Below are 11,511 nucleotides of genomic sequence, written 5' to 3' on the forward strand. Positions count from 1 at the left end.
TTCTGTAAATGTAACATCAAAGAAAAAAAATGACCTACAAGCCCACTGACCTTCACCGCTGGCAACTGATTTAGAATAAAGTTTAGATCGCCGGCCTTTGACTAAAGTACCTATTTCAGTGCATTAGTTTATTGTTCTCACTTCTTAGGCTGAGACCTTAATTCAGGTGAACAAACTTTAGTAAAGGGGTAATACTGCTTGGACTCTGGTGAGCTATCAGAGCTGTTATGGTTCTGATATTTATGTTAAAAACATGTCTGAAACCATCTAGAGTAGGGTTTTTTTGATGGGTGTTAGGGCAAATCTTTGAGTTTCATTTCTTAAATTCTTCCTGAAAAGAGATTGTATGAAATAAAATCCTAATAGTGATTCCTGTGGTTTCAGCAACAATCTGAAACTATCAAATCTGAGTTGTCTTTGGAAGCTGCTACTGACACCCAGTAGGAAGTTGCCTCCTCTTAATCAGGAGAGGAACTAGAGGAATGGTCAGGACATAAAGACACCTGGGAGGCCCGTGTCTATACAAGACCATGTCAGGCTATGGCTGCTTCCCTCCACTGGCCCTGTTGCCCTGATTTTTTCAGAATTGACTTTGCAAGCTTCAAGACTGTTTCCTTCTCTGTGGAAGTGAGGAAGAAAAGCGTTAAAAGAGAATGGGCTGGTCCCAGGGCTGGGAGGGCTCAGGCACAGGCACAGGCACAGGCATGGGCAGGATGCTTGGGATGGTCCCTGCGCTGGCCCAGACCGCAGTGGAGCTGCCTGCTTCCAACTTACCCATTCACAACACACTTAATGAGTTTTCAAATTATGATGAATTGAGCTCTTTGCATAAAATCAGTGCTTTTCATAACTTGATTTTGACATGATTCCCTCTAAGAGGATGGTAGAGATTAACATTATTTGTATATGTGGAAATTTGTAGGGGCTCAGGAACCCATGACAGAAATACTAAACTATTTATTACAGGTTTGACTGGGTTTTTTTGTTTTGTTCTGTTTTGTTCTGTTTTTTGTTTTCATAGTAGGCAATTCTGTCTTTGTATATTTTAAGACAACTAATCACTTCACCTTTGGTGCCTTCTGTGTGTCACATAAGCACTCTTGTCAATCATGGAATTGGAAGAGAAGATGTACATTTAGTTAAAACAGATAACACTATTTTTGTAGATTGTGTCCTTTTAATATTGCTTTCAAAAGTGCTGGTCTTGTGATCTGGGCCATCTTCCCTTTAAAATTCGTATTTTCAAAAAGAAAACAAAACAAAAAACCACCACAAAAAATTCCCTGGCTACTCTCTTCTCTCTGTGGAAATTCATACCTGTATCTTGTTTCTACTTATTTAAACAGTCTGAGAGTAAAAGTATATTTCTGTGAAATAAGTATGAGTCAGTATAATTGCATTTGGCATTGTTCAACCGTTTGCTCAGTTTCAGGAGCCACCCCTTATCTTGAACAGTGACAGCTGTTTTGTGTTGAGAAAGCAAAGAAAAGCCTGTCATCCCAGGTGACTTCCCCTTGGTTGGGTCTGAAATGGTGGCAAGCCTGCACCTAGCTCCTTGCCGGTTCTCCTCCGGACTTCGAGATGTCGCCTGGCCCAGCACTTCCAGGATTGGCTCAGGGCTCCCTGCCTCCTGAGCCCCACATCCCGTCTGCAGACGTGCCAGCACTTGGATTTCAGCGGGGTTGTGGATGTTCAGGCCTTGTCTAGGTTTTAGGCCTGACTGCAGCAGGTGCTCTCCTGTGAGGAGCTGGATGGAATCAAGGCACAGGCAGCCTCAAGCAGCTCTCTGCTTCCCTGGCCCTGCAGGCTGAGTCATGTCTGCTCAAGGAAGGCCTTGGGTAAACTAACTGAGCCGCTGTGGAAGGGAAGAACAGATGTACTGAACCCTGAAATTGGAGCTTTTTTCTTTTTGTCCTTCTGAAGTCAACATGTAATTCTGTGATAACAAAGGAAGTGCAGTCAGACAGCTAAATCGTAATTTTCTGATAGGCTCACTCATTGGGACTTTATCCAGTGGCACTTTTTAGGGTGGTATTAAGAATTGCCTCACCTTGTGTCTGAGAAATCTGTTTTTTTGGCGGTTCAGAGACACAGCTGTGGGCACTCTGAGGCGATGGGCATTGGGCAAGCTTCTGCTTGTGCACTTCGTGGGGCAGAGCTCCCATGCCGGGCCTCACCCTGCTGTGCCGCTCTGTCTCAGGCCTCCTCCCGCTCTGACAGGCTCTCAGGCTTGGCCTGTACATTTGGGACGGGGACCCCAACGTGTTTGCTCCTGTTGATTTTTCCCTGACAGCAGGCAAAGCCTCATACTGCCCTCAGTCTTCCCCTTTATTTCTCTTGAAGGGTCAATTTTTCATGGTACTTGTCTTGATTGTTTTCATAGTGTTAAATCTGTATTTTTGTATGTAGAGGGAAATAATTTTCTCAACACTAATCGCTAATAAATATTGTATTAAATTGTCATGAAGGATTTCTTGTTTAATAAATGGACATGTAAAAATATTATTGCTCTCTTCGCTGCCTCACCTTCACTGTCCCCTACAAAGGCTATGGACCCAGGTCCTGAAACAGGCTTGCTTTGTGGAATATCGCAAGAGCCGCAGACTACACTGCGGTGTCAAGGATGCCTGCTCTGCTGGGCTCACGAGGTAGCTGTGAAACTCGGCCCTGAGCCCTCTTGGTTCTCCATTCAGCTTTAATGTTCTCAGCTCTGTGCACCTTTTGGGAAGGACTTGCCTCTTCCCATCTCTCCTAAGCCAGAACACTGAGCAGGGTTCTCCTAGCCTGCAGCCTTGAAGTTTCTTGTACAGCTAATTTCCAAACCACAAAAGCTCTAGGTTCTGGTTGCCGTGGGACATGGTCCTGATTTGCAAAGGAGAGGGCCCTGGGCTGGTCACTTACTGTTCCTGTTTCCTTGACTGCAGGATTAAATAAAAGAATCAGTACTGATTAGGTGCTTACTCTAGTCCCAGGCATACAGGAAGTGTGACTGCCTTGCTGCTGAAACTAAAGGCTGTTGGGACCCTCCGCATGTCACTACAACTGTGACGTGGTCCTGCACGCTACTGCTGTGGGTGTTAGAAGGTTCTTGCAATCAGACACTTCAGGTAGGTAGTCAGTCTGGTTTAATCCATTATGGCTTTTTCAGGGTAGGAGAGTCACATGCAAGAATAGAATAAAGTAACAAATGCCCAAAACAGGCCCAGAATTCTGGCTCATTCACAGGGCCCTTAGGTCACAGAAAATATCATCTGTTAAGCTGTTTTTGTATATATAAAGAAGAATATAAAAAGCTACAGAACCCATCAAAGATACATAAAAAATATAAGTCCTTAGGTGGATGTGGAAGGCTCATCTCATTTCTCAGGAGGTGGTCAGAGAATTGCTCTGGTATAGCCAAGGAAGCAATGGCCTCCAGGAAGAGAGGGTTTCGCTGGGCCCGCCCAGCTGCCGAGCCATGGCCCCTGACCAGCTCCCTCTGTCTGCTGATCCTACACAGCAAGGCTATGAACTCTTCTCTGAAACAGTCTTAGACCCAGATTAGTCATCTCACCTGAGGAAGGTGCATTTTCTGGAGTGTGGTGTCAGGTATGGGTGCCAAGACCCATGCCCGTTAAGGTCAAGGTCGGTTTCTCCCTTCTAGAAGTGTTCTCAAAAAATGCCAGCAGAAGCAGTGGCACCTGTGCAGAGACCACGAGGGGGGTGGCTGTCAGTGAGACATAGGTGCCCCCCACCCTGCAGCACAAACTGGTGTAGCAGGCCGGATACCAGCAGCCTGCTCTTGTGTCTTCCTGGGCTTGATCTTGGCAGCAGGCATAAAGGGCTTAAGGTCTGTGTGACAGAGAAGGGGAGAAGGTTGAGCACCCAAGATGTCCTGGCCCGCGGCGTGGTTTAGCTGTGCCAAGCCAGGGGTACAGTCTTGAATGTTGGACACAGGATTGAATCTTCGGGCTGTGTCCCTGGCCAGGCCTCCAGCAGCTGTGTCAGGAAGGTGCAGGTGCCAAAGCCCCAGGTGGCTCAGGTTGCTGGGCAAGCAAGCTCTCAGTCGGAGTCGGAGTCAGAATTGTCCTCTGAAAGGAAAGCACAGAGGATGCCACGCAGGAGTCTCTAGGCAGCAGTGCCAGGGAACAGCCTCTGGGGAGGCACTGGCGGGGGAGCGCTAGCAGGAGGTGAGCCCAGCCCCTCCCAGATCTGACTAGACTCTGCCTTATGGCGGCACCTGCTGCTGAAGAGATGGGGCCTGGACTCCATAGGTGTCCCCTTTTACCACCTGGCACTCATGGGGGAAGGGGTGGGGACACGCTCCCCTCTCCCCCACTGAAGCCTAGCTGTCCCTTCCCTAGGGGTCTAGCTTCCCTCCCCCCCCCAAGACTCCTGGGCTATTCTTACCTGGAGGTGTGAGAGCTGTTCATCTGTATTCTGGCCCCAGCTCTACCCCCCAGGTCAGCAAGACAAAGCCAGGAGGGCATCTCCTTCCTTGTCCCTCATACTAAACTGTACTGGAAAATGAGCAGATACTTTGTAAAAAGTCATTTTATAACTTCAACCTCCCCTGACCCCCATTCTCATTCTCTACTGTGGTCACTAACAGCTGTGTGTGAAGGGCCCATCCGTGATATGGGTCTTGAGGGTTCCTGAAAGCCCACTGCTGAAGACTGTTCTGTGGAGCCTCCAGAAGCCCACCCTGGGGGGGAAAGCACTCCAGACTTCTTCCCCACCACGCTGTAGATCCTGCTTTTATGCTTCCCTCTTCCTGGCCAGCCCCTTAGGGCCTTGTTGGTCCTGAGCCTTGGCTAGTTCAGGGTCAAGGCTGGGGGATTGGAAATTCCTGCACTGCTAGAAGAACCTCCCCAATCCTCACTCATGCCAGGGCTGCACTGATAAGACTGTGGATTTTGATATATCTGCACCTAGCACTGCAGTAACTACACCAACACACACATATAAAGCAACAGATACTAAAAAAAAATACAAACTACTTAAAATACAAGTCTTCGCTGACACTGATGAGTTGTTCACTGGGCTGGCTCACTGGGCACTTGCTGCACATTAGATACGCCTGAAGACAGTGTCTAGGAGCTTCTGATCTCCTGTTTGCTGTAGTGTGGGAAAGACCAGCTGAATAGCATTGTTTTAGCAGGGCAACAGTTTCAGGGGCCACTTCCCCATGGGCCCTATAGCCCAGCTGTGGGGAACCTGGTGATTCCTAAACTTAACCATCTGGGTCCTGCCCGGGACAGTAGCAAGCACTCAGTGGGGAAGGTCCCAACTTGGAGGTGGGGCCTGGATGCCCTGGACAGCCCCCTGTCCTGTGCCTCCTGCCCAGGGCCAGGCACCACTGATTTAGAAATACTTCACCCGGATGGGAAGCACTCTCTGTTGTCCCTCTCTCCAGCTGCCCCATGGCTTCTACCTGCACACTCCTACACATCCATTGAGATAGCTCCAGGGTCACCTCCACCAGCCTTCAGCCTGGCTGGCATGCAAGGACCTGAGCTGAGCTATTTCATCCCTCAGCTGCATTAGCTTCCACTTGGTTCTCCTCATTACTGCCCCACCTGGTGACCTTCCCTGACATCACCTCCTGCTCCTGTCCCCACAGGACAGCACGTAACCTGCTACATCCAACACAACTCTGCCTCTGGCTCTAACTCCAGTCTGGGTTGTGAGCTCCCCCAGGGTAGACCCTGTCTATTTTTGCACTCCCAATGCCTAGCACAGGGCAGACTCAGCAGGAGTAACACAAGAGCTCAGGAAGGCACAAGGGGACACCAGGCTGGGATGAATTTAATGCTGAGCAAGATGTGAGTTACTAGCCAATGACGGTGGCAGGTTCTGTTTAAAGTCTACCTGAGAATGCAGCGAGACCAGGGCAGGAAGTGACTAGTAGGCTTTAGAGTCTTGGCGGGGGTGTCAGCATCTCTACCTGCTCTCCCCTTCTGGGCCTGGTACTCTGTAGTCTCCCCTGGGTGTGACTGAGGAAGGCCACAGCACCAAACCAGCTGTCAAGACTCCTGACAGATCTGTGCAGGGCTCCTGCCACATGTCCTCTGTAAGACACAAGCCTTCCAAAGATGTGACAGTTGATACACCTGTGTTGTCACAGAGAGCAGCACCAGCCTTTCAATTTTCAAGTTGTTTTCTTTTGATTTTTTAAATCAAGAGACTATTCACTGGCCTTTCTGAGCTGAATAAGGGAGTAGAATATCCACTGATTTTTTTTTTTCTTGGAAATAAAACTAAAATGAGCCTGAGCAGACCTGGGTTTGCCATGAAAAAGATAACTGCCTGGGTTCTTTGGCCCTTGGGCCCTGGGCAGGCAGGATGGCAGGGGAAGCTGGGTCCAGGCAGGTGACCACTCAGTATCCCAAGAATGACTGGCTGCCTTGAGGTCTTGTCCAGGAAATGGACCTTGCAGGGTCACAAGCACTCAGCATGCATGAGCCCAGCCTGCCCCTGCTGGGATAGACACACTGGCTTTGTGATTGGCTACCTTAAGGGACACTGTCCTTCTCCCAGCCTCAAAAGTCACCCTGGAGACCAAATGTCCCCACGGAAGGGCAAGGCCCCTGCAGCAGTCCTGGGAGTGATCGCTGGGTCCCCTGGCAGACCTAGGACAAACACCTACCTTCCGCCCTGTGGGTTGTGGTTTCATCTGCACCAGCAGAGTCCCCTTGCTTGAGGAATTTGGCCACGTGGTTGAAGATCAGATAGAAGTCAATTGCAAACACAATGGTGGCTAAGAAGCCAAACACCTGTGGAACATGTGCAGAGCATGTGGCTGGGAACGCTGGGCAGGGCATATCACCGAAAGATCCAGGTCCCAAGTCCAGGAGGCTGCATGGGGGGGCTCACATCTGGCTACATATGCTCAGGCCTTCTGAGGAAGGGGCAATGAGCTATACCCCAGGTTGGATGACCGACCTTGGAAAGTTCAAGGCCCTGAGTGAATCTGCAAATCCTGCATCCCAGTTGGGTGCCCAGGGGCCCAAAGTGGAAAGGATGCACCCAGGTCCCAACCTAAAGGAGGGTTCAGAGGAGCATCTGGAGCTTCAGAGGGGGGATGTTGCTGGGCAGCTCTGCCCTGGGTAGGAAGCTGCTCACCCCGGCTGCTTTGTAAGACCCATCAGAGTACTTGGCGACAGCAGTGATGGAGATGACAAAGTAGATGAGGGCAGCAGTGACACATCGCAGGAAGTCCTGGGGAGAGAAGGGCATGGCCACTCTGCCCTGAGCTGCCTGAGGGACCCCAGGCTCAGCATCCATAGAATCCTACCTACCCTTTCCCACCCCCATGAGTTCCTGTTGTCCTACAGACTGCCGGCTGTGGCACTGCCCTGTCCTTTGTCCAGGTAGGCTGCCATCCTCTGCCTTGTGGACAAAAAACCAGGCAGCAGCTTGGTTCATGGCTTGGCCCATGTGGTGAAGTAGAAGTTGGGAACCTTGTCACCTGCTCCCTTCGAGCTCTCTGACAAGGAGACGTGGGCCTGGACCCCAGTGCCACACACTTGTGGCCGATCCATTTTCTCTTTACTCATTCTCAAAATGGGAAGAGAGGGTGCAGTCCTGCCTAGCTAAGTGCAAGGATGCTGGAGGTAGTCAGTAGAACAGGGTCAAGCCTGGCCTTTGCTGCCTCCGCTCTATGACACATTGCATTCAAGAGTGGACACTGACAGAACTTTGGGGCCCTCCAAGGGATCAGCTGCCTGATCGCTGCAGACTAGGTGAGTCCTGTAGGTCCTCAGTTAACCTGCCCCATGGCTGGAAATGGCTCGAATACCTGTGGCTGGGGCTCATTCATCCGAGGCACTACTGGGGACTACAGCGCCACCTGGAGGCCAAGGGCCGTGTCTAGGGTTCCTGCTCCAGGTCCTACCACAGCCACCTGGGCAGACCTGGATTATCAGGAGTTTACCAACATCAGATGGCCCCTCCAGGGCTTTGAAGACAGGGAAGGGGCATATGCAGGGCTCTGGATTTCCCATCCGCCGATCAGGAATGAGTATCACTACAGCTAGCCTCTTCCTCGTGGGTCCCCTGGTCCTCACCATCATGGGCCAGCATAAGCCCTGCCACTTGTCATTCAGCTGCATGGCATCAGCGAAGAGGAAGTACAGGGCCAGCAGGAACTCCAGCAGAGGCACTGTGAGGAAGGCAGATGCCGAGGACACCACATAGCAGATGAAAGTGATGAACGAGAGACCCTGTGGGGAAGCCAGGGAGTCAGAGCCTCTTCCTGCTTTCAGGCACAATTGAGACTCCAGCTAGAGGTGCCACCTGCTCAGTCCTGCAGCTGCAAAGGGACAGAGTTGCTATTAACGCTGCCATGAGGTCCAGGCCCTCATCCACGCTGTTCCCAATCCTTGGGCATGCCTCAGCGTCCTGATCCCTTACGGGACTCACTTGAAGCACCAGCTTCCCAGGCCTATCCAGCCTCGTTGGGAGGCCACTTCCTGGGGCTGCTCACCCCAACCACTCCCACCCCCAATCTCATGCTCCTTATTGGCTTTATGGCAGAATTTGCCCTACTTGGTGCCCACTAGGGGCAAACTAATGCTAAATAGCAACCAACTTCAAAAAGTAACACCCAACACTGAAGATTTGTGCTTTTCACAGAATGTAAATTTTACCTGAAAATGATTTTTTTGTTATTGTTCTTAGGATTGAAGCTAGTGCCTTTCACACTAAGCTATATCCCCAGTTCTTTTTTATCTTTTATTTTAAGAGAGGCCTAAGTCACTAAGTTGCCCACGGTGGGCTAAACAGGTCTTTTTGCCTCAGCCCAAATCTTAAATTTTAATATCAATGCTGAAATGAATATGCATGAAATGTATTGATGTCTGTGATGTACTTTAATGCATCAAAACATAAAATGGACTGAGGGACAGACAATACAGCAAATGCAACAAAGTGGTAACCACTGTTCACTCTAACAGGTAGGTGTATGGGTATTACGGATACCATCTTCCAGCCCTTTTATTTGCAAATTCGCATAATAAGAAAAAGCTATCCAAGAGAGGTTATGGTGGCACCAACACTGAGTCCCTCCCCCACATCACTCGCACAACCACTGTGAAAAGTGGGGCTGGGTGTGTTTTTGACTGCAGTCTTGTTCAAATGCACATACCATGAGTAGCGGGGATCCTGAGGCAGCCCTATTAATTCTGTAGGCCGAGAGGATGGTTCCTCTGCACCCAATGCCTGCTGAGGCCTATGGGTATCTGCCCTGATGGTCACTACCATCCAGGCTCCTGCCACTGCTCACGGCTCTTTACAGAGAGCTAGACATGGCATTACACAGCTAGTAAGAGGGCACCAGACTGTGAACCCAGGACACTCTGACCCTGAGCGCTGGAAGCCTTCATCTACTCTGGTTTCTGCAAGTGTGGCGGGGTTTGAGCAGGTCCATGGGTGAGTAGCTTGGAGTGGGGCCCAGGGATGGGCTGCAGGGGCCCCATGGGGACTTCCAGATGCCCCACAGGAAGCTTCAGACAAATGAACTGCAGGGAACCCCAGGGAGTCCCCAGGGACTCTGGTTGCCTTGAGCAAGGTCGTGGGGGTAGCTGAGGCCCCTCTGGGAAAAGTAGGAGGCTGTATGTTTCTCTAGAAGGCAGGCCATAAGAGCACAGCCAGCCCAGTCCATCTCTCCCACTATACTTCCTTGAATGAAGGCTGCTGTGTCTCTCCCCTTCCTGGCCTCACCCCCAACCCCATCAAAGCCAGATTCTGGGTATCTCCTTCTTGATGATTCCTGTTTTCTCAGTCTCCAATTCTTGGTGGCTCGTAATTTCCCACCCATGAAGGATGTCTCTCTTGTGTGGGCCCTGGGCCAGGGTGACTAGGAGCAGCACCCTCGTTGGGAGTTGAGCATCCCTTGCCTCTTCCTCCTTGTCCCTCCATCATACTCGGGCCTGGATTCCTCACACCCAAGTCAGGCCAGGGGCTTTCTCAGTGCTCCAGCTGGTACCCCACCAGCTACCCATCAGGTGGCCCTGGGAGGGGTGGAGTTGGAGCCCCTAGGTAGACAGCGAATTTAAGGTTTCTCCCAAAATAGTTCCCAGAGGACACAGGGGTGGGGCTGGGATAACAACCAGGAGGCCATTCCTGGGCTTTTGGGGCTCTGGGTCCACCTGCTGCTTCATTTGGGAGGTGAGAAGGTGCTGGGCTGGTGACTTCAGAACCACCTCCTGCCATCTGCCCTGGGGTAGATGCGAGGTCCTGGGGCATAATTCACCCTCCTCGTTCACTTGGCCCTCATCGTAGCCGCCTGTCAATCTCCTAGACGCCTCCACTTGCGTTTTCTCTCGGTCACTGTCCATCTCCCAAGCTCTCCAGGGGGCATAAGGTCAGGTATTGCCAAGTTGCTGGAGATCTAAGCCACAAGTGGCTGCCCGGAGACACTCTCCTTTCTCTCTTCTTCCCTCCGCCTGGCCCCTTCCTCCCCTTCATTCCCGGAGGCCCGACATCTGTCCCCGCCCCACAGGCGACAGTGCGGGAGTTTTTGGAGTGGACAAAGAAGGTCGGCCCGGCCGGGTGGGGGCGAGCGGGAAGGCGGAAGCAGCGGAGCGGGGCGGGGAGCGGGGATGAAGTCACTGCTGGCTCCCGCCCTGCAGCGCGGAGCTGCCTGCGCCCCCGGCCTCACCCAGTCCCCGGGGTGGGGGGTACGGGCCCAGGCGACGCCGCCCCGGGGATTGGGAATGTCGGGGCGGCGATTCTTTGTCTCGCCCCGCTGGGGTGCGCTGCAGGGCGCCGGCCACAGACCCGAAGATGCCCAGGCGCCGCGTCCGGGGTCACAGCGCCGCACAGGGTTAAAAGCCGGACAGCCCCGCCAGCGAGGACGCCTCGCCCCGCTTCCCCGCCGCGCCCGCGGCCCCCAATCCGGGCCTCGAGGCCCGAAGAACTGCGAAGGCCTGGGCTCGGGTCCGCCTCGCCCCTGTTCGAAGCCGTGCGAAACTCGGGGCGCCCACCCACTCCCCGCGGGTCTCTGGCGGCGCCGGTAGGGCCGCACTCACCGACTCGGCCAGCAGGAGGCGGCCTTTGAGCGAGCAGAGGAAGGCGCGCGCCGGCAGCAGCGCGCGGAGCCCGGGGACCGCGGCGCCGGCCCGGGGGTCGCCCGCGGGCTCTGGGTCCGGTTCGGGGTCGGGGGGCCACATGGCGGAGGCGCAGGCCGGAGGTATGCCTCCCTCTCGCCCCGCTCCTGGGAGGGAAGCGGAAACCCCAGTGGTGCGGAAGAAGAAAGAGGCAAAAGCAGCTCGGCACGGGGTTCACCCCCGCCCCGCCCCCGGCCCTCCCCGCCCCGCCCCCAGGACCCCGACCTCCGGCCCCTCCCCCGCCGCCGCGGGGCGCTGTTTAGTGCTCGGAGCCCATCGCCGTCGGTCCCTGCCCGAGAGCGCTCTGCGCGCTGCCTCGAGAGACTTGGAACCCGGGGTCTGCACAGCAGCGACCCCCGCCCTGTCCTCCCTCTGCTCCGACGGCGCGGTCAGCATCTCTCCCCATCCCTGCTCTTCTCCC

The 11,511-nt window shown here is 53.1% G+C and overlaps 1 protein-coding gene across 1 annotated transcript; it reads right to left on the reverse strand.

The window, feature by feature from the left end:
• Positions 1-1,906: 1,906 nt before the first annotated feature.
• Positions 1,907-11,250, reverse strand: Cmtm3 (CKLF like MARVEL transmembrane domain containing 3). The gene is made up of 5 exons (XM_004625913.2): positions 11,013-11,250; positions 8,049-8,204; positions 7,105-7,200; positions 6,629-6,755; positions 1,907-4,070 (listed from the first exon to the last, which is right to left on the reverse strand). Exons 1-5 carry the CDS (start codon positions 11,151-11,153, stop codon positions 4,042-4,044), a joined length of 549 nt encoding a protein of 182 aa, XP_004625970.1. The 5' UTR covers positions 11,154-11,250; the 3' UTR covers positions 1,907-4,041.
• Positions 11,251-11,511: the final 261 nt, after the last annotated feature.

The sequence above is a fragment of the Octodon degus genome, unplaced genomic scaffold, assembly GCF_000260255.1.
Source record: "Octodon degus isolate 3935 unplaced genomic scaffold, OctDeg1.0 scaffold00011, whole genome shotgun sequence".
Taxonomy (NCBI): Eukaryota; Metazoa; Chordata; class Mammalia; order Rodentia; family Octodontidae; genus Octodon; species Octodon degus.